At 45.7% G+C, this 23,726-nt stretch overlaps 1 protein-coding gene across 4 annotated transcripts in view; it reads left to right on the top strand.

Annotated features, from left to right (window-relative positions):
- Positions 1-23,726, top strand: part of ASTN2 (astrotactin 2) — an 800,009-nt gene that overhangs the window by 275,090 nt on the left and 501,193 nt on the right. For all 4 annotated transcript variants that reach the window (XM_074362105.1, XM_074362106.1, XM_074362104.1 and 1 more), the window contains one exon: positions 4,841-4,948. In XM_074362105.1, the coding sequence (XP_074218206.1) occupies positions 4,841-4,948 (108 nt within the window). The remainder of the gene's footprint in view (positions 1-4,840; positions 4,949-23,726) is intronic.

Genomic DNA, 23,726 nt, shown 5'->3' with positions numbered 1-23,726 from the left:
CATTTCTTTTATGAAATGTAAACAAGCATTGACTAAATGAGGAGTGTACCCTTGCTCTCACTTCTTTGGCCTTTGTGCTAACTGTTCACATACACTGTCTCATTTTCCTCATAATGACCATATGATCGGAGAGCTACTGTTCCCCTTTTCAAGATGAATTCAGAGAGGTTGGGTGCCTTGCCCAAGCCCACAGAGCTAATAAGTGGGACCTAGGGTTATAACTCATATCGGACTCCAATACCCTAATTTCTTTGTGCAGAAGTGTATTACCTCTCATGACGCATAGATTAAACCAATGTAGAAACCTGCTAGACTCTAAGTGCCCAAGGGCAGAGACAATGACTATTGTCTTTTAATGGAATCTGAGCTACACCATTTTTCATCCAGGTCACATTATAGAAAAAGATTCAACACCTTAGTGGGGCCTGTGGCTTATTCATCTCTCTCCTGTGCCCAGGTTCCAGCCCTTAATTATACTTGGGAATCACATAAGTGCCTCTGGAACTGTGCTTTCCAATATAATGGGTGCTTGAAATATGGTTAGTCCGTGTTGAGATGTGCTGTGAGCATAAAAAAATACACTGGATTTTGAAAACTTGTGAATGGTATATAAAATATTTCATGAATAATAATTTTATGTTAATTACAGGTTGGAATGATGGTATTTTGAGTATATTAGTTAAATCCAGTGTATCCCCAAAATTAATTTCACCTGTTTATTTATTTATTTTTTTTACTTTTTTACTGTGGCTACTGAAACATTTCAAATTACATGTGTCTTGCATTTTATTTTTATTGGACAGGTTGAGGTAGAGGCAGCATCTCTGAGCCTCAGTTTCCATTCTGAAAGTGGTACCTTGGTACTTATAGGAGGGAGATGAAGGTCAGAGGTGTGGGATTGGAGGAGGCACCTGGAGAAGCAGGGGCATAGTCTTGGGGTACATGAACATGTGGAATGATGGAGGCATCAATAAGATCTAGCTGAGTCTGACCAGAATTCCTACCAGTAATACAGTTGCCGAGGTTCCAGGGAGGAGCAGTGGGAAGTGGAAAATGTGCCCTGGTGCTGGGGGCAAGTAACAGACCTGCTAATCCTCAGAGGTCAGGTCCTCAAGCTTTTGCTACCACGCTCCCTCTGCACACACTCACATGCACACTCACACACACTCACATGCACACACAACTTCTCAGCTAATTTTAGCCGTGAGGCAGGCTTTGCAGGCAGACCTGATTTCAATCCCAGCTTGCTCATTCACACCTCACATCACCTCTCTGAGGCAGGGCTTATTCATCTGTAAAACAAGGTTCATAATGCCTTCCTTGCAAGGATGGCTGTGGACATTAAATGAGGTTTTTACTCATATTTTATTATACACAGCATGAGGGCTAAGGGAATACACTGCAGCCACTGTCTGGGTTTGAATTGTGGGTCTGCTGCTCACAAGCTGTGTGACCCTGGGCAGATTACTTAATTTCCTCATGCCTTCATTTCCTCATCTGTTAAAATGGGAATGAAAAGTTTAACCTACTTCCTAGGGTTATTGTAAGGATTAAACAAGGCAATTCAAGTAAAGGGTTGAGACCTGTACCTGGCAGAGAGACGGTGCTGTGGAAGGGTTAGCATTTCTTATTGTATTAGAATTGCCCAGTAAGTTTTCTGTACCCCCACCACTGGACTGTCCCAGTAAGGAAAGACTTGTCTGCATCCTATCTGCCATGTTCACCATGCAGGAGTGCAGCATGTCATTTGCTTGGGAGACAAAGGAAGAGGAGAAAGAGGAGGAGAGGAAGGAAAGGAGGGAGGACTTAGTTGGAATGTTTAAAAGGACTGCAGTGGCGTGAAAGGGGATGTGGGAAGGGCCTGGGGTAGACTCCTGACAGGCGACACCTCCCTTTTTCTCTGCTACCCAAACACAGCAGGAAGTATGACAGATGCTTCCTGTACATAAGGCAGCTATTTTATCACAGGCCTTGGTTTTCCCCTTGGCCAAGAATTATGCGTAGATGAAAAAAAGTCCTCCCTCCCTCCCTCCCTCCCCACTTCCTCTTCCTCCTTACCCCTCCCTCCCTCCCTCAGGCCCTCCCTCTTCCTTCCTTCCTTCCTTCCTTCCTTCCTTCCTTCCTTCCTTCCTTCCTTCTTTCCTTCCTTCCTTCCTTCCTTCCTTCCTTCCTTCCTTCCTTCCTTCCTCTTTCTGTAACAGTGAAATATTTTAATGGCATTTTTAGAAGTCTGCTGGTCTATGAGACCTCTGCTCTTCCATTGCTTCCAGAATCTCCATGGGGCATCTGCCAACTCCATTTCAAAGGAGAGTCTTTAAGTGGGGAATTGCATCTGGTAGAATCTGGAGTCTCCTGCTGTCTCCAGGCCCAACTCCTAGTTTCTGGGGATTGGGAAGGTTTGCACTGAAGGATGGGGACAGACCATGTCCCTGAGACACATTTGGGGACAGTGATCAGATACTGTTCTCCTTCATACTCTACCATCCATTACAAATACTGTCTCCAAAAAGGAGGGTGGTGAGTATTAATTTTTCCATTTTATAGACTATTAAACTGAGGGATAGTGTCACGATGGTTAAAATTTTGAGCTTGGCCATCATTCATACCTGAGTACCAAGTTCAACTTCACTCATCGTTCCCAAATCACTTTCCCTTCCTGAACCTTGGTTTCTTCATCTATAAAGTGAGCATCATGTTGCCTCCCTCTTATGAGGACTGTGAGTTTGAATGAGATGACATATGCAAAGCTCATAACACAGCACTGGACACCTGGTGCTTAAAGGACGATCTGTCTTCCCTAAGCTTCCCTCTCAAGTTGCTTCCCAGGAAAGCAACTTGCATAGCAGAGAGCCAAGATTTGGAGCTGGGCAGTGTGGCCCTGAATTGTAGCTTTCCTGCTCATCAGTTGTATGACTTTTGGCAGGTAACTTCACCTTTGCATGTCTCTGTGTCTTTGTATTATTGTCTCAGTTGCTAATTACACCTTCCCCATGAATGTGTCATGATGAGGACTGTATGCAATAATGTATAGACATCTTCTGGGTACTTAGTAGATTGCTGAAGACGTTGCTGGAATGAATAAATGCGTAATAATTGTATAGCAGAAAGTGTGTCTGAAAGTGGGATTTCTGTGTATTGAACATCATTGCCGATGCCCCAGCAGAGGAAATGACAGAGTAAATCCTTACATGGACTGAATAACATTTCCCTCTAATTATGCTTTGCTTTTCTTCAGGTGGAGGTTTTGCAGTAGCTAATAGGTTTGCATGGTGCTTGAGCCAAAAGATACACAGCATATATAGGGAAAGGTATCTTCCTCCATCTCCATCCTCAGCCACTTACTTTTCCATCCAGGACAACCACGTTTACCAGATCCTTGAGTGTCGTCCCAGAGATAGTCTGTTGATGTAGGCATCTGAGCTCCTTCCACTAAACAGTTTTCCAAACCAAGGTCCCTCTTGCTCCCTGCTCTGCCCACCCCGCACCCTCACCATGCTCTGAGGCTCTCTTGTAGCCATTTCCTCTCTGGGATAAAGAGTTTCCCGACCCTTTCAGCCTTCTTTTTCCACATCCTGCACTTTTTTTTTTTTTTTTCACAATAAACAGAAAGAAAAGCACAGAGGAAATAAAACTTACCCATATTTCTCCCTGTAGAATTAACTGCTATTAGTATTTTGATGTATTTCTTTCTGGGCTTTTTTCTTTATTGTTTCTGTGATCAGCTGTTCGCTGCGTATGGAAGCCTTACCCTTTCCCCTCCATGTTCCTCTGAGTTTGTCTCTGAAGCATCCCTTGCGCTCATCTCTTCCTCCACATCCTCACCACCCCTGGCCTTACCCAGACCCCCACCTCCTCTCACCTGGGCCATCGCTGAGCCTCCTAGCTGCTTGCCCTCCCTGGCACCCGTTCTGAGACCTGTGAGCCACCATCATGTCCTTCCTGGCATGTGCAGCTGATGAACTGATTCTCTTGCTTCAGAAGCTTCCGTGACATCCCAAACTTAGTCCCTGTCCTCGGTGTGGCACTCGGGGACTTCCACTCCTTCCCAGTCAGCACTCCACCCCTGCTGCCTCCTCCCCCCCGCCCCAGGGATGCTCCAGCTCTTATCTCTCCTTCCAACTCCATTTTCCACCATGGAAGCCCCATCCATCCTTCCAGCCCTGACCTCAATCTCCCTTCCTCTGTAAAGCCTTCCCGGGCCCTCCATGCTGGGATGGATTGCTCTCTCCCATCTTCCTGGTGTCTCACTGTGTGGGAAACATGGCCATGAATTAGATTAAAGGCTCCTTAGGCTCCCGTTTGTCCCTGTGACTGGCTTATGATCCCCTGGCTGGCAAGAACCGGTGGTATCTATCTTTGCTTCTCCCGTGTCTGACTCTGGGCCTGGCGTATAGTAAGCACTTGACTGAAATGTGTGTGAAATTAAGTTGCCTGGAGTGTTTCCTTAGAGGCTGGATCATCATAGCAATATACCTATCAGTTACTCAACACCCACCCCAGCCGGCAGGGTCTTTTTCGTATCTTATCTCCTTTAATCTCCAGAGCAACCCCACAAGCTTAATAGTGATGGTCCCTGACTTGGAAAGAAAGAACCCAGGGCTCAGAAAGATGAGGCATCTCCTCAAGGTCACACAGCCCCGAGGCTGCCAAGCCCATAGTTAGAACCCAGATCCACATCACTGCAGAGCCTGAGCTCCTCCTGTAAATCATGCCGACTCCTGGGTCCCTTGGGATTTACAGAAAAGGGTCTGGGGATGGGGTTGCTGACCTTTGGGACGGATGAGGGATTTAATAGCTTCTGGAGGCCTGTGATGACAGATGGATTGTGCTTCCTGCACAGGGGGCATCAGCTTTGGGAGGACCAAGGGGACGTCGGGTTCAGAGGCAGACGACGAAACGCAGCTGACGTTCTACACGGAGCAGTACCGCAGCCGTCGCCGCAGCAAAGGTAACGAAGTCCTTGGGAAGGTTCCAGAACCAGGGTTTTAGGAGGAAAACCTGGGAAGCAGATTCTGTGCTTCTTGACAAACCCTGGATTTTCTTCAGCCTGGTGCTGATCCAGTTAACCCTGAGCTTGGCATTCAGTACCCTGATTGCCCATCCTTTATTTGCTTTCTTTCTTACCCCATTTTTTCAAAGGATTTGGGGATTTTTTTAAGTTTATGCAGTTTTTTACAAAAAAAATCATCACAATAGAGAATCAGATGGAAAGGAAAATAGGAGTAAGGAAAGTTATTCAAACTCAGCTCAGATGTGTGCACGGTAATCCATGCTGTGCTGTGTTGTGAAGTTCTTACAAGGAGCTGACAGCTTAACTCAGAGATTCTTAGCAACCAAAGTGCAAAAGGTAACGTACTCAGCAGTAGAATGCACAGGGTCTATGTGATAAAACCAGCATTTATTCAGGAAATGGTGTTTATCTGACACAGAGACCAGACAGAAAGTTATTCAGTTGGTTTCTATAAACAGGACTCCTTGTGATTCTCTAGACAGTGTGTTTTCAGCGGACAGAATCAGTGTTGATACATAATTTTTTTTCTCACAATGCCACTTAATGTCAGGATATGTCAGAATGCTGAAGTGGAACCCCCTTAAAGAGCTAGACCTTGTGGCCGAGGTCCATCGTTCTCTCTGGTAAAACGTGCTCTGGAGAGAAAATGGATCATATGTCAAGCAGTCACCTGGGAATAGGACGCCTCATCCTTGAGTGTTTTAGAAGGATGACAAAGTAGCAAGTTCAAGATTGCAATCTTGGGAGAGAACTTAGGGTGCAAACATGTATTCCATGCCAGTGATTAAGGGCAGATCCATGGGCTTAGACCAGGCCCTGGAGAGAAGGGAGGTCCTCTGACAAACATGATGGCAGCTAATGCAGGCATGTGGCAGCCTGTGCCCCCCACCACCACCACCTCCAGCTCTGCACAGAAGTGGGCTGAGGATGTACCTGTGGTAGAGGAGAGGAGGGGAAGTCTTCTTCACAAAACAGCCCTACCCATGTGTGATGGACCTTCAATAGGCATAGATCACATAGCTTCTCTGGGTGCCTTTGGCTGCTGGGCAAGTTATCTACCCACCCAATACATCAGTTTTCTCTTCTGTGAAATGGGCCTTGGAACTGTCTCATTGACTCAGAGATGAATTTTGGTTCTGTTTAAAAATGTATCATGGCACCTGATACATACTAAGGGCACATAAAGTGGACATCATTCATGTTCTTTCGGTTCTGTTTGTTGCTTTCCATATCTCTCTACTCCTGGTGCCTTTCACCACAAAGGCCCTGTAAGGAGAGTGTCTCCCTTGACACATCACCTGGGATGGCCTTGCAGCCTCTGCAGATGTTAGAATAAGTGGGCCTGCCTCTTACACTTCCCATGCCTCAGCTTTCTGGTGTCTGCTGCATTGGAAATTTAGAAGTTGGTGATGGATGATTCTTGACCTGTCTTCTTCCTCTCCCAGTACAACAGCCAGAATTAGGGCTGGGGAAGTCGGTGGGTCTCCTCTGCAGGACCGGGCTCTTTACAGCTAACTGGAAAAGCATCCATCGTTGAGCGTGCCCCTCGTAAACTGGAGTTAAACTTAAAAAAGAAAAGCAAAGGCAAGCCGCAGGACTTGAGATAAGCAATTTGGCCCAGTACCTCCATACACTCCAAAAGGCAGGGCTGTGTTTCCAGGATGACAGGGATGCCATGGGCTGTGATGCACCCCATGAACACACACACCTTCCTTCCCTTCCCCTCCTGCCAGTGGAAAACAAAAGCTGCTTCGTCCCTCTCCTCCACTTACTGTCCACTAATAGCAAGTCCCTCTCCCTCCACCTCCGGTCCCACCACATCTTTCTCCGTCTCCTCTTCTTTCTCCATATTTTGAATTTGTTTGCTTGCGTATTTCTTATCAATCTTACTTCTTTTTTTTTTCTTTTACTCTTCTCCTTCCTCTCTTCTTTCCTCCCTCATCTGTCACTGCTTCCTTCTCCTCATTCTTCTGTCTTTTCTTTTTTTGTGGGTTTCTTTTTATTGTTTTATTGAGGTATAGCTGATTTACATTGATGTGTTAGTTTCAGGTGTCCAGCGAAGTGATGTAGTTACACATACATAACTGAAAATGTAATATATACTTTTCATTATAGGTTATTACAAGGTATTGAGTATAATTCCCTGTGCTCTATAGTAGGCCCTGGTTGTTTAGCTCTTGTATATAGTAGTGTCTTTTTTTTTTCTCTCCTGTGTCCCTCTGTCTTCTTCTCTCTCCTTTTTTTGTCTCTTCTGTTCCTCCCTCTCCTCCGACCACTCTGCTCTTTTCTTCAGCTATTTCCTAGTGAATCCTTCCTTCTTTTCTCCTTCCCTTATTTTCTTCCATAAATATGTCAAATACTTGTTAAGCACCAACTATGTGTCTGACACTCTTCCAGGCAATGGGGACAGAAACCAAGCAACAATTTTTAAAAGCCCTGCCATCGTGGAGTTTGTATTATATCAAAATATAAACATATGAGATGGTGGCCAACGCTAAGGAGAAAGAGTACAACAAGGGAGGGGTTTGAGGGAGTAAGGAAGGGACTGCAAGTTTAGGTTCCCTGAGCACGAGTTACCTTACTTTTCTGCAGGGTCACAGAGAAAGCACTCCTGACACTGTGGTTGGTGTTGTCAAGGTTATTGCTTCTGTTGCCACTGCTGCTGTGGTTGGTTGTTTGTTTAGCATAGAGGGTGAACTTGGTCTGGGCAAAGCCTCTGCTCCAGCCAGATGAACTAGAGCCCAGTACCCAGGACTGTAGACACCACGGTCACCCGGGAAAGACTGTGACCTTTCCCTGTTTCATATATATTGTACAGGAGTCGGGGCACCTTCAGTGCTCATTACCCTGATGGGAAAAATGTATGATGCAGAGGTGAGCTGGGGGAGGTTTGGGAGCCCTTGAGGGTGAGAGGGCAATGGAGCAGAGTATTAAGAGCATGGATTCTGTGGCAGGCTCCCTGAGTTTAAACCCCAGCCCCTCTGCTTACTAGAGATGCCATCTTGCACATGAACCTTAGCCTCTCTCTGTGCGTTAGTTTCCCAATCTAAAAAAAAAAAAAAAGCGGACAGGAAAAGTAAAGCCCGGAGGGTTTGTTCTAAGGATTACAATTAGTGAAGCATGTAGGTGGGGTTAAGGAGGGGGAGAAGAGGTCGTGGTGGAGCCAGGCTGCCGAGGAAGAAGCACCCTAGGACTGAGTGTGTGCATGAATCTCAGATCTGCTGCCAACGTGTGGTGTGACCTCAGTCAAGTTACACCCCTGATCCAGGCCTCTGTTCTTACCTGAACCTGGGAGAGTTTGGCCTCTGAGGTCCCTTCTCACTCATGCCAATGGGACTGGCTGTGTGTCTGGAAATGTATCTGGCTTCCCACTCCCTTGCAGCATGTCTGCCCCATACCACCGCGCCTTCACTGGCCAGTGCCTCTCCTTTTTCCTGGTTCTCTTTTTGGAGAAGGTGTCTGTCCCTGGCATGAGAGTAGCCTCTATCATCCATCCTGTTTCACTGTGCCTTCATCCCCAGCCTGCCTGAACCCCCGTCATCCCTGCCCATTTCCCAGCCTCTGCTACCACCATCCCAGCTCTTCTTTAGAAAATGCAGTGAGTCAGCAGTTCCCGCTGGTCTGCCCGGGGCCATGCAGGCCAGCCAGGCTATGACCCAGAAGAGACGATAAAGTACAATGAGGTAGAGGGAGAAAGAGCTGAATATACCAGGAAAGGCGGACCCCTATGCTGTTTGCAAACAGAGCTCCTAGCATTTGAAGTCCATATTAATTCACCATCTGAAATCCATCTGAAAATAGGATCTGGATTGTGTTCCCCAAATCTAGGGCCATGTGGGCTTGGATCGAGGCATTTGACTGTTGCTGTCTTTGAAGTATTCAGAGGAAGCTGGGACTCTTGGGTTACCCGACAGTGACAGGAACAGTGGTTTCTAGTCCTAGACTTGTCACCAGCTTTTTGGGTGAGTCTCCAAATCACTGCCCCTCTCTGAGTCTCACTTTCCCAATTGACAAGAAGAGATGTTCAATCGAAAATCAGTAAATTCTGGTTAAGGTCTTCCTGAGGGTCCTGCTGGGGGCCGAGTCGTTCTGGGAAAGATGTTAGAAGACTTTGGAAGACAGAGTATAACCAGATGTTATCCCAGCTTGGAGGGAAAGGAAAGAGATGGAGGAACACTGGAGATATCTGAGAGGGCTTCCTGAAGGAGTCGAAGCTGAAGAGTGACCTGGGCCCAGACTTGACTCTGTCACTATTCATCCACATAACATGAACAATGATCCTAACATTTCCGTCTGTAAGACAGGGTAGCAATGCCTCCCTCTGAGGGTAACTATGGGGATTGAATGGGAACTTGAGGATCTCCTTTATAACTATAACTCCTGGCAACAAGATCTCTTTCTTCATGACCACCATCCTAATGCCTGTCCCCTGCATCGTTTGCTTAAAAGCGATGAAAATCACCTTCTCAGTGGTCTCACTTACTGTTCCTAATCCATTCTCAACCCTGCAGCCAGAGTGCTCATTTTAAAAATGTAAACAGGAATCATGTTGCTTCTTCTCTGCTTAGAATTAATCTGTCCTTCTGCATTTGGGGTGAAATGTGAACTTCTTGCTGCACCTCCGAGCCCCTGAGTGGTCTGGCCACGTGCATCTCTCCAGGGCTTTGTCTGCTCTGCTGCCCAGGCCTCTTCTCCAGCACTCCCCCGTCTGTCCTGCCAGAACCTTCGCAAAATGTTCTCTCCTGGAAGGCTGCCCCCTGCCCTCCAACTCACTCCCACTCACTCTGACATCTCCACTTAAATGGCGTGTGTCAGCTAAGCCATCCCACACCCTGTTTCCCTGTTTCATTCTGCACCCGCTTCTGTGCTGTTCCCTCGGCTGACTTCATCACCCCTGTAATTTTACATTTACCAACGTGTTCTCTGGGCAGTGTCTGTACCCTCCACTGAACCAGAGGCTTCACAAGGGTAGGCACATAGATTGCCACTTCTACCAGCTTTCCATCCCCACACCAAACACAGAGATGGGTCCATATTTTTAATTCAACTTTGGGTTCATATTTTTGAACAAAAGAGTGATAAATGAATGAATGAAAGAAATTCCTAGTCGAGTGCTCGAATTATTACGCGTGCTCAGGGTGGATGCTGGTTTACGGCCTGGCCCCTCTTGTTTTCTCTCACTCCATCTCCAGTTACTGGGACCAAAAAAAAAGGTTTCCTCTCCTTTCCCCTTCTTTTTACTGCTCCTGGTGAATGGAACTGTGGCCTCAGCCCTGCCCGTTCTTCCTCTTCAAGGCCATCAGGGAAGGATGTGCTTAGTAGCTGGGGGAGGGCCCGGGTACTGGTGCTGAAAGCCCACTCTGCCTGGCTTCTTTGGGCGCAGGTGGACCGAGTGCAATTTACTGGGATGTGACAAGTCTGGGAAGGTCCCTGGCAGAGAAGGATGCACCCAAGGCTGATGGTAGAGAGAGGACATGGAGCGGGAGGAGAAAGGAAACACCTCACCGTTTTTTCCTGCCTCGGTCTCTCTCATTAGCATGTCCCATGGGAGAAATAAAAATGGCGTTAGATTCAGCCAGACCTGCCTATGAATCCTGACTTCTCTTCATCTGCTTTTTGTGGCTGTGGATCGGCCTTTAACCTCTGGGGCACTTCTGTTATAGAAAATAGAGCTGTGGGCACTGACCTCACAGAATGAGCGAGTCCAGAGAAGGAAGGTTCCAGGACTCACCCAAAGGTGTTCGAGAAATTTTGATTCTTTCCCGCTGAAGTTCCCCTTCCCTTGAACACAGTCTGCACCCCAAACTAAATCAGCTAAAATCTCATTTTTGGCAGTGAGATCTACTGGAAAAGATATTTATGATATAGTCTGAGAATCAGCGCTAGCTTCCCTGAGTCTTGGGTTCTTTGTCAGGGAAATGGGACTGCTATTCAAAGGTGTCTTGGGTGGCCAGGTAGAACCCCCTCCCAAAGCAAAGAGCTGGAGTAATCAAGATGGTGAGTAAGCAGAGAGGAAGAAAGAAAAAGTGACTGAGAAACAGAGACCGAGAGACCACAATATGTGTGTCTGGAGGGATTTCCCTAGTCAGGAACCAGCAGCCTCTCTTTGTAAATGGTTAATTAATGAACGTTTCCAGCTTCGCAGGCCACGCAGTCTCTGTTGGAACTCCTTGACTCTTCCACTGTACCTTGAAAGCTGCCACAGACACAGGAATGAACATAAATGCATCCTAATAAGACTTTATTTTCAAAAACAGATGCTGGTCCAGATTTCACCAGTGGCTCACAGTTTGCCGAGCCCTGACCTAAACTGTCCAGAAAGCACAAGTGAAATCTCGCAGTGCTTTGTGAAATGGATCTGATCTCATGTCTTCACGGTCTTTCTGCCTAAAGGAGTCTCTTTGCCAAGCAAAGAGTTCTACTTTTGGCCAAGTAAATAACCACCCAATCCATCACTTGTTTGACGTTTGCCAATTCTGATGGCATTTGACAGCGTTAACTAATTAAGGAGTTGATACGACAGGTTCCCACTGGGCAGAATTTCACCTCTATTATCCAGAGATGACACTACATCCAGCAGAAGACACTGGACTCACAGTCAGGAGATGTACAGTCAAGTTTGTACCCCCGACCACTAACTCACTCAGTGACCCTTGGCCAGCATGTGCCCTCTTGGAGCCTCAGGTTTCCTATCTATGAAACAAAAATATTTACATCTCATTTCATCAAGTCCAAAGCTCATTCTAGTCTAAACGACATTTAGGGAATGAGCAACCTTACTAAGCATGATGCTGGGCAGTGTGGGCAATGGGCCCTGGGCCCCCAGCCTCCGAGTGGTAATAATTTCCTTGGGGGGAAATCCAGCTCACACAGAGGAGCGATGCTGATCAGGATAAGCCAGTGTATTATTGTAGGTCCAGATGAGAAGTGCAGATGGCTTGTCCAGCCCCAGGCACAGTGCTGAGCAGAAGACAGAGCAGCCACAGCTGCAGCTGATTCCAGCAGGGAAAGCACCCAGCATGGACTTCCCAGCCTAGCTCTGCGAGGGTGGCTGTGTGGCCTGGGGCGAGTCTCTCTCACTCTCTGGACCTCTGCTGGTTGCTCAGCCAGTTCGAGAAACCCAGGTTATGTGATTCCCAATCCCATGCACTTTCCTCTAAGCTTTGTTGACTAGTTCCCAAAGAACCAGGGCATAGATGCCTCCTGGTTTGAGTTATTTCTTTGTTTTTAGTTGCTTGTTTTAATTGGACAGTTCTTAAGCTGAGGTTTTCTATAGTGATAAGAACTATTGAATTGTAGGCAAACCTTGCTATGGATTTGTGTTTTTTTTTCTTTTTGATTCTCCCCTGCCAAAACACACACACACACACACACACACACACACACACACACACACACACACGCACACATATGCACACACAGAGTTTAATCATGTTTTAGAGGAAAATGGACAAGTGAGGGAAAGTTCAAGCCATATCTGAGAAGAGGAGGCCTTTGGGGATGGAGAGTAGGCGACTGTTCTGAAATATAATCTGAGAATGCCTGGATGGAGCAGAGACCCCAGGAAGGGGGAATGGGGTGGGATGAAAGCTGAGCGTCAACAGAACAGAACCTGCCAAGTATGAGGGCAGAGGACATGTTTGATTTATTGAACTCTCTCTACACTGGTCTATGCTCTTTATATGCACCACCTTATAGAATTCCAGTAATACCATGGGAAGGGATTATTTTACTTCTGTTTTATACCTAAGGAAACTGAGACTTAGAACACGTCCTTGAGACTGCCATGAGGTGAGGGTAGCTGAGATTTGGACTTAAGCTCTTTGGTTTCAAAATCTGGACAGACTATTATATGATTGAGATAATGCGAGTGTGTCCCTCAGTACCTAGCACTAGATCTATATTAACAAGACAAGAGGTATGTACACATGTCTGTGCTGGTACAGAAAGCTTGATCTGACTTCTGAGAACATCCTGGTGTAAGCTCTGTAACCCTCCACAGAGCTTCAGTCCAGGAGGGGCTAGGACCAGGAGTAGGGGTGGTCAGAACTAGCTCAGACACTGAGAAGTTAGTTCAGTGTAAAGGAAAAAAGGCAGCATCCTTGGGGACCCACCCTACCAGGGCACTACTGCCAGTGAGGGTCCTGGTATTTGGTCAGGGAGGAAAATACATGACAAAGAGATCTTCTAGTTTCCCACACCCATTTGTGAGAGCCAGTTTTGCTCATTATTCCCAACTCTGCTATGAGTCAAATCATTTTGGTAGCTTATAATCAACCATGGTGGAAGTATTTACACTAGGGAAGTTGGCAAACCCTGCAATGGAAGCTTCTCTTTCCTCCTAAGAGAGCCCACTGTTAAATATTTACCATCATGCTAGTAGGAACTGTAAGAAGTAAGATTTTAGCCACAAGCTCAAGTGCACGGACTTCTTTCTAGAAATTGAGTAATCCGGAATCTTTCCCAGAGGACAATGCAGTAGGCCTGGGACAAAGCAAACTACCAAGTTCAAGGCTCTAGGTGGAAAATCTCTTTCCAGGAACAGAAGACAGGGTCAGCTGGGGAGGCTGGATATTTAAGGCCTGTGTAGGAGATTGGAGACTCTGGGGCAGCCTACTTGAAGGAATGATGAGTCCTAGAATCTGGGTCAGATCAGAGCCAATGGCAGCGCAGGTGTCCTCAGCTCTGTGGTAGAAAGGAACATCAGAGCTGGGCAGTCCTCTGGCCTAACTGAACCTCAGAGCCACATGGAGAACTTAAAATACAAAACACCAGTTCCAAATGCTTATCTCGGACTCATTCTATGGGAATATCTGGCCAAGAAAGGGGTCTGGGTATTGGTATAAAATCCTTTCCAGATTCTAGTTTTGAGCCAGAGTTGAGAAAAACCGCTCTACTATATCCTTGACGTATTAGCCAACAGTTCATCCCTGTTCCTATTCTGGCATTGGCTCCCACCGAGGGTATCTCCCTTGCCCAAGCCAGGAACTTGATTCACAGTTACAGGATGAATAACAACTTATAGCAACCATTTATTGAGTGTCACTTCTGTGCCAGGTCTATTGTATATTCACCAATCATCCTCTGTGATCTATTACTGTCCTTGTCTTTCTATGCAAAAGAATGGAACTAAAACCAGGCAGAGTAAATTCTCCAAGGTCATAGAATCAGGAAGTTGCAGGGTTGAGTCTGGAACCCCATTTCAGTTGTTTCCAAAATCTGTTGTCACCATACCTCAGTATGACCCCCCTAGGGGAGTCATATAGATTTTATCTCCTTCCTCTTTCCCATAGCTCATGCCCTGATAGTTAGCTGTTTGTGATTTGTGTTAGGTGGATACCTTCCTCCAGAAGGTTCCAGCAGCCCATGCAGGCTTTCTGGACAGATTCTAGTTTCTCTCATGAAGAAATGAGAATGGAAGTTTGGATTTCTGTTACTGAAAGAACAGTAAAATGCAGAAACCTACCTTTGATCCACACCTGCATTTGGCCCTGTTTAATGTGGCATTAGAGAAGAGGACATTATGTATTCCGAAATTGTTATAGGCTAAAAAAGCGCCTGTCTGATGTCTCTCTTCTCTCTCTTCCCTCCAACCTCAGAGGAAATAGACATTATTTTGTTGTTGTTTTCGTTGTTTTTTCTCTTAAAGGTCCCTCCCAGACTACCTGTCCCCAGTCTGCAGAGACATCAAGCACTCTTGGCAAATGAGGGTTCCTGGAATGCAGTGAGGGAGCCAGACAACTTCAAAAACTCCCTCCCCAAGCTCGTGACGGTCCCTAAAATACTATTTAAATTGTTCTTCTTTCTCCTACTCCTTAGTGATGCCAACCAGCTCAGCACCTGACAGCCCAGCCTCCAAGGGAGGGAGACAGCTGTCAGGAATCAAATGGGAGACCAAAGGCGATAAAGCAAACATGTCGTTTTTAGTTGCTTACACTAGCGAGAAGGAATAATCAGTCTCTCTCGCTTTCTTGTTTTTCAACTAGGCTCAGCAGGATTTCCTCCTCTTTTCCTTATGCTGAGGGATTGTGACTTTCTGCTTCCCGTCCAAGCATGAGCGCTCTGTCATCTCCTTTTTTTTGCAATCCTATGCGATAGCTGGGATTCTTCTGCCCTGCAAAACTCTTTCCTAGATAAAGAGGTGAAATGACCAGTCGTGATTGCGGGCCGTCTACCAAATGCCCTGTGAAATGCTTGTGTGCACGACCTTATGTATTCCTGACTCTTAGTTTAGGTGATCCTGGACAAGTTAGTTTATTTCCCAGGCTTCAGTTTACTTTTATGAAAAATGGAGGTGAGAATCCCATTATAGGATTTACGTGATGATCCAACAGAACGATGTGTCGCTAGAATAGAAGGTACATGAAGCAAGATAATGAGAACAAGGTAGGGAAGGGTGAATTGACCCAGACTGGGAAAGGCTTTGAGTGTCAAGTTCATTCATCTATTCATTCATTGAATCAACTGATGTTTACTAAATATCTAATTCTGTTGAGACTCTATGCTAAGGACCAGGTATATAGTGGCAAATAGACCAGTAATGTGGCTGCCTTCATGAATCTTATAGTCTTGCCAGAGAGGAATGGGGTGGGAGGGAGGACTTCACAAATAAACGCATGAAGGAACAATCATTTCAAACTGTGAGACGTGCCTGTGAAAAACATGTAGGGGAACTCGTATAATGGGGAATGTCATGAAAGGCATCTTTGAGGAGCCAGTATTAAAGCTTAAACCTGAAGGATGGATGGGAGGTGGCCGGTACCAAGAAAACACATCTCCACGTGAGTAGGAGAGAGCTTGAACTTGAACCTATGTGAAGTGCAGAATCCAGGAAGGTTTCTGAAGAAGAGAGATCCATCACCTTGTGCCTGTTCTAAGATCACTCTCTCCACGGTGGAGGAACTGGAGGGGGCCAGACTAGAGGTGGGAGACCAGTTAGGATGTATTTGAGGTAGAACGTGGTGCTCTGGGAGACCGTGGGACGGGATGGCTGCCAGGGACAATTAAGATGCAGTTAGAGGGGATGACTGACTCTAAGACAGTGAGCCACTGAGGATTGCTGAAGATGAGCATTGGATTTAGGCATGGGGGCTGGAGAGAATCACAGCACCAGGGAAGGGAGGAGCAGCAGACCTTCAGGAGGGAGAAGGATGAGCTCAGCTTTAGAGCTGCTGCCTTTGGGGTACCTATAGGACATCCAGACAGAGGCACTGCCAACCAGATCTGAGAGATCTAACTGGGAAAAGGGAGTCAGAGTCAGCACTCTGTGGCTGTGTATTAACTTTGTGTTTCTGCATAACAAATTACTACAAACTTAGAGGCTCCACACAACATACATTTATTATCTCACAGTAGTTCTATAGGTCAAAAGTCCAGTTATGCCTTTGCCAGCCTCTCTGCTCAGGGTCTCAAATCAAGGCATTGGCTGGGGTTTTGATCTCAGCTGAGGCTCAGGGCCTTCTTCCAAGCACACGTGGATGTTAGCAGAACTTGTTTTCCTATAGTTGTATGATAGACATGCCTGCTCTGTTGTTGCTGTCAGCCAGGGACCATTCCTGTAGCTGTATGATTGACATGCCTGCTCTGTTGTTGCTGTCAGCCAGGGATCACTCCCAGTTCTTATAGGTCACTGTAGGCCCTTGCTCATGGCCCCTCCATGGCAGTTCATGGCATGACTGTTGCCTTCTTCAAGGGCAGCTGGAAAGCATCTCTTACACTTTGACTCCCTTCCCTCAAAGCCCCAGTCTCTTTTAGGACTCATTAGATTTGGCCAGACCCATCCAGGGTAAACTCCTTTATGATTAATTCAAAGTCAGCTGCTTTGGAAACTTAATTTTATCTGAAAATATCCCTTCACCTTTCTCAGATAACATATCTTAATCAGGGGGGGATATCCCATCATATCCAGAGACCTACCCACATTCAGGAGGAGGGGAATGTTCAGAGTATGTATCTTGGGGGAATATTGGGGACCATTTTAGGATTCAGAGCCTGTCCCCCTATTGGATGGTAAATGAAGTCATGAGAGAAAGAGGCTATCTACGAGAGGGAGTAGACTGGAAAGTGAAGAGTTCGAGGGTATTCCCCTCAGTCACAGATTCTGGGTTGAAAAATGTCCATCTCGCAACATCTCAAGTATATTTGAGGTGCTTCATGGGGAGGAATACAGCTCAGAGGCATTTGTCACAAGAACAGCCTAGAGGCTGTGGGACTCAGGGTTTCAGGTGAGATCTGTAAAACTAACTCAGCATGCATGAGCATGTGCAGTACCCCAACTTCACAAGTCAAACCCATTCTGTGTTGGACTGGAAAAGGACTTTTCCTTCATGGATTCTGTTGAGCAGATTTGCTAACCATTTGCCTCTTCTAATTACAGTGGATTTTGGAAAAAAAGTGGGGTCAACTCTGGTTCTTGTACTCAAATGCTGGGGAACCTTGGGCAAGTCTTTTTGGCTCCCCATCCATTCAGTTGGGGAGTGGTGTTTGAATAAATTATATCTGAGTCCTCTTCAAGCTCTGAAATTCTATGCTTTGATTCATTGAACACACATTGTAGATTCCAGGAAAAGTGTGGCTTTGTTGGGAGTCAGGGGTTAATTAGACATGGTTCCAGCCTTTGAGAATCTCCTCCTCTGACTTCTGTCCATGGAAAAAGTCAAGACCACTGACTCCTAAGCTCATGTCTCCGCAATGAGGACACTTAGGGAACTGAGATGTTTCAGCAACATTGGGAATGGCATGCTGATTGTTTTTATCTTTTTTTCAGCAATGCAAAATCATGTAATAATTCTACTAGAGGAAAACAGAAAGGAGCAAGAACCTTCTAGACCAAAGAGCTTATTTCATTTCTCTCACCCTCATTTACATATATATTTTTTCTCATTGTTGTAACTGTAATCAATACACACATTTGCATTTCACTTGTTTTTTTAAATCAAAATTATATTATGACCATATTTTTCTCATGACACTACCCATTTTTCATGACACTCTAAACCTGAAGATACTCATTGTAGCATAATCTGTAATATTGAAAAATTAGAATGAGCCTGAGTGACCAGCAATAGGGAAATGGCTAAGTAAATTATGATCCATCAACTTGATGGAATATTATGCAGCCAGATAATTGTCAAGAATGATTTTTTAAGAAGGGCATGATTCACAAACCATGATGATTACTTCTGAGGACAAATAGAACAATTTATTTTAAAAAATGTGAGAGAATAGCAATATATTATATATGTATGTATTTGTTTATCCTTTTGTTTATCATTTATGCTCTGCCCATCCCCCAAAAGGATTTGAAGGGAGTGGACTTGCTGGAGCCTAGTGTGCAGTGCTTAATTCATGGTCTTTGAAGCTAAAAGTCTAGTTGTGAGTCCTGGCAGAGTGATCTTGGGAAGATCACTTTAACCCACTGGCTTCTGCTTTCCTCAGCTCTGTCATGGCATGTTTTAGCTCTTTCTTCTAAGAGTAGTTTTGAGGTTGAAATGGAATAGTGTAAGTAAAGCACTCAGCACAGTTCCTGACGATGGTAGGTGACGGACAAATGGTGGCATCATGTCTGCCCACTCCCCTTTACACACTGGGAAACTGTGTCTTGTAGCAGCCAAGTCTGATGATCTCAAAGGTTTACTACATCTTTAAATCGATTTTAAATCTTGAAAAACATTGCCCATCCCTCTTTCATTATTCATTCAAACCACTGTGTGTCTGGTCTTGGGATCCCTAGAGGTGTGAAAGCATTTCATCTTTACCTAAAGAGGGAAAAGTAAAAGAAGGAATGAAGAAGAGTCAAAACTAAATATCCAGGTGGAAAGGGTCCTGGACCATGAGAATGATATCCTTGTACCCTGTCCTTGAATGATGTTTTGAGGAAAGCTACTTTCCTCTCTTAGTGTGGTTCCCAACCCTCTGTACATAGGGAACATGTTTGGGTTTAAAAAACAAATACCTATCTGTGGACCTCAGCCCAGAGTTTTATTTAGGAGGCTTGGGGTAGAGCCGGGGCATCTCTGATTTTTTAATAAAAGCTCTCCAGGTGCAGCCATGGTTGAGAATCGCTGCCTTAGGGATCTTAACCAAAGAAGGGTAAGACTGATGGTCCATGCACTCAAGGTATTTTTAATCTGGCAGAGCAAGTAAGATATAATGGAGAATAGCAGATCCATCAAATTCAGTGGCCTCGGTTTCCCTCTGTAATCTCTCTGTAACCAAAATAGATTATAATTCTATGGTATCCTTGGCTCTGCAATTCTGTGATTCTAATGGAAGGGTACTTTTTGTTTTGTTTTAACAAATGTAAGATAATGTAGTATTAGCCATGTGCTAATGGCTGAGAAGGTTTAGAGTGAGGCATTGGCATATGTAGGGTCCAAAAACCAAGGATGGTTCTCTAGAAAAGGAAAATCTTGAAACACACATCTAAAGAAATCATTTTCTTTCTGGTGGAGAAACTGAAAACAAGGAGGCGAGAGACTCCTCCAGTCTCCAGAAGAGATCTCCAGAAGGTATTCCATCATTTAAGTCCAAGGTAATTTCAGTTCACGAAACTTATACTAGAAGCCTGCTGTTTGGATCCTGGGGGGATACAGAGATGAGCAAGGCAGTCTTTGCCCTGTGGGTCTCAAGTCTGGTTGGTGGATAACCAAATGGATAATTTAATAATAGAATGTGGAAAAGACTATGATAGAGGGTGCAAGTGGATACTGTGTTGGCACAAAGGAAGAGCACCTGACCAGCTTGGTGGGATCAGAGTAGGGACGCTGGTATAGGAAATACCTGAGTTTTAAAGAACCAGGTGGTATTGTTGATGGGAAGAAGGTCGGAGAAGACTCTTCAGACAGAGGGAGACTGTGAATAGAGTGAGATCAAGCAAACTGCCTGGCATAGTGTAGGCCTTCAAAATAATTCCTGTTGAAAAAGAAGGGAGGGAGGGGAAGGAGGGAGGGAGAGAAAAAGGAAGGAAAGAGGGATATGTTTAGTTTGTTTCATTGAAATATAAAGTTTGAGGAGCAGAGAGCTAGAGGTGACATTGGCTGAGTGATTTGGACTTTATCATGATGACAGCGAGAAGCCGTCAAAAGATTTCAACATAGAAGTGTTGTTTTCAGATTTGTGTGGTAGAAAGGTCACTCTGGATTTTATGGAAGCTGAGATAGAGGGGGACAAGAATGGGGTAAGAGAGAGCAGGTAGAGGAGGCTGTTTCAATAATTCAGCATCTGGCCTAATGCTGGGGCAGTGGGGATGGAGATCATCTCCTTTATTACAGGATGTAGTCACAGGCCACACCCACCTACCTGCTTCACTTGGGCCAGCCCATCACCATGGCAACAGCCTCTTTAACATCCCTGGCCAGAGAGAGCGGTAACAACTCTTACATCTGTTCCTGGAGGTCCTGCCTCTATATTTTTTTTCTTTCTTTTTCTTCTTTTTCCCCCCTTTGATTGTATCTGATCCAGCCTCACTGGGTAATTGAGTGTTTGAGAGTGAAAAATTATCTCAGCAGCTTGGCCCTTATCTTGACAGCGAAGCAGCACTTTTAATTTAATTTTGTTCAGAGACGCATGGGTAACAAATTTCACTAATCGCCCGGCTGTCGCCTTCCGCATGGTAACGAGCCGTTTGTTACCAGGCAGCCCAGTGTAAATACGTGTGGGGGAGCAGTCAGGGGACAGAGACAGGGGTTGGGGAGGAAGGAAGGGACAGCTGCAATCAATATTAGCGAGGCTGGGACTCTGCCATTGGGTGTAGAATCAGGGATGGAAGGCCGGCTGTGTAACAAAAAGAGAGAGGCTTAAGAGTTAGACTCACTGGGGCTCCTAGTCTTGCTCTGCCTCCTTCTATCTGGGTGCAACCTTGACCAAGCAGCTTCACTCTGCATCTTGAGTTTCCTCTCTGTAAGGTGGGGATGTTAGTATTCCCTCCCTACTGGGCTGTGAGGGTTAAATAAGAAACAGTACAGTAAATTAATAACACCCTAAAGCATCATGTCATGACATTTTCGGCTCTGGTAAGGACCTTAAAGGAAAAACTCTGGCCTTCTATCCAATGTTTAAATTTCTTTCAGAACATCAGCTCCAGACTGTTGTCCAGCTTTTGCTTGCATTCTCCAAGGATGTGGCACTCACTCACTACTGAGGCAGCCAATAGCCCAGATTCTCAGAATTGTCTTGCTACACCGGTGTGAAATAAGCAATCCTCAAGATTTCCACGCTACACCCTATGTTAGCCCCAGCCCTTCCTCTGGACTCTTTGCAAAGAGTACATTCAAATCTTCCATTGTAAAGAAGCACCCTCCCCCGCCCCAGATTTGGATGTGTTTTCTTGTATCCAGATAAAAATACCCAGAGGAAATCAGTGCTGAAAGAGCCCTTATCAGTCATATGAACAACTTTGCATTTTACATATGAGAAAACTGAGGCCAAGAGGGAGGAAAATAAATTTTAAAATAGCCGTTATGTATTGAGTGTCCATTGTAGGTAAAGCACATTATCTGTGTTCTCATTTAATCCTTGCAATGCAAGGTCTTATCCTGATTGTATCGATGGGGAAACTGAGGCATGGAGAGACAAAGGCAATTTGCCCAAGTCACAGTTCTGGTAAGGATCATAGAATAGAGATTTAAGCTCATGTCTAACTCCAAAGCCTGCAAGCTTTTGTGTTGTAATGTTTGCTCCAAATTGCACAGCAACTCAGCAGTAGAGGTGAAACTAGAAATGAGGTTCCCTGACTTCTGGTCACACAGACAAGCTAGGAAAAAAAGTGCTTCCCCAGGGATTCCTTTGGAAAATGTGGTACAGATTCCCATCCTCTCTGTAGTGCCTAGACCAGAAAGCAAGGGAGAGTATGAAAAAAGCTAAAAAGATAGTCAGTCTGTCCCTCACCTTCTTCCCTATCTCCCCCTCCTCCCTCCTACCACTGCCAGACTCCAGCCGATGGATCCTTGGTTCTGGATTTATGAGCCTTCTTGGTGTCTCTCTTTCCATCCTAGAGGGCTTGACTCTTCCCTCTCTCAGCTAATTAAAAACCCCAGCCTGGGCTGTGAGCCCTGGATCACAGGCTGCTGGGCAGAGGCGCTGACGCTGCTCTGATAAATCACTCCCTCGGGCCGGGGGAGGCGGGAGCATTTGTCAGAGGGGCTGAGCCCATCCAGGGCTCCTCTGGGACACTTGGGTACTGCTACAAATGGACCATATCCACCCCTACTCACCCCAGAAGAGCCTTCATTAGGAATAAGAGAGTAGGAATCACCCAAAGCTGATGGGGTACGAGTGACACCAGAGTATCTTCTGAAAGCATTTGTTAGATGGTGTCATTCCCTCATATGCCTTTGATGGCTCCCTCTTGGCCTTCATGATAAATTCTCCACTTCTTAGCATGCCTTTGGGTGAGGTGTAGCATAGCATTTGAAAGCATTGCCTTTGGAGATGAACACACCTGAGTATATAGATCCTGGCGTCACCGTTTGCTTACTGTGGACATGTTATTGAACCCCTTGGTGTTTCGTGGTCTTCACTTATGAAATGGAAATTATTGAACCCCTTGGTGTTTCGTGGTCTTCACTTATGAAATGGAAATAAAAACTACATACTGACAGACAGATACATGTATGCATATATATGTTTGTGTGTATGCACACGTGTGGATACTTAGGACTCAGGGAGGCATTGTGTGCTCAGCCCTTAGCCTGGTCCTCAGCTTTCTTCTCTATCATTCCGTCCCTGCAGGTGCAGACATTTCCACCCCACATTGCTGCTTCTTCTGTTTCAACTGCTATTACTTGTTGTCAGTGTTAGCCAAACCTGCCCCTTTTGCCTGAACTTCCATTCTGTCTTCTGCCTGAACACCCACATGCACAGCTGCACGTCTTCACTGGTTAGTGTTCGCTGGTGCTGTTCCATCAGCCTAGAGTGCATTGTCGACCCAGCTCTGTCTCATAAAGCCGACTGCCCTTATAGGTCTAGCTGGAATAAATGTCACCACCTTTCTGAAGCTCTCCCTGATCCCTGCAGACAAAATGTCACCGTGGCATGTTACCTGCATCTCTCTTATCAAGTCCTTGCCTCTCCTTTAAAATTATGGTTAGTCCTGTGTGTCTCTGCCTCCTTCTAGAGTTGAGACCAGGGGCGGTGAGCTGCTTACACCTGTAACACTAGTGTCTGAAATCATGTTTGATGTAGTAGGTATGCAATAAATGTTCCCAATTAGAATAAGAATCTCAGATAACCTCATTCCTTGTATTGTTAAGGTCTTTTTTTTCCCCTAACAGATCACAGCGCTTTATTGCTCATTCATCCCGCTCTTCCTGGCAGGTGAGGGCTGGTGGTAATCATGGCCTCACCTGGGCTTGTGTGATGGGGGTGAGCTGTTACCCTTCCATGATGATTCCCCAAGCTGCAGAGCTAGCCAGTTTCACAAACGAGAGTCCATTTCTTCTGACTTTCATTTTAGTCTTTGGTCCACCAGGGCAGCCTCTGCTCCATTCTCAGCCTCACCTGGTGAAGTCTGGAAGGATTTCTCCAGTTCTGAATTACTCTTGCTTCCTCTGTTTCACGGAGGAGAAATTCTACTCTGTCTCCTGCCCCAGGGTCCACTGCTGGAGTTACCCAGGAGCGCCCCCCAGTGGTTATAGACATAATTTTTCACTCTTCAAAGGAGGAGACCTTTGTCCAATCACACATTCATCAGTCACGCATTGAACGTGTAATGCAT

The sequence above is a fragment of the Camelus bactrianus genome, chromosome 4, assembly GCF_048773025.1.
Source record: "Camelus bactrianus isolate YW-2024 breed Bactrian camel chromosome 4, ASM4877302v1, whole genome shotgun sequence".
NCBI classification, from domain to species: Eukaryota; Metazoa; Chordata; class Mammalia; order Artiodactyla; family Camelidae; genus Camelus; species Camelus bactrianus.
This window is presented reverse-complemented; position numbering and strand designations above follow the sequence as displayed.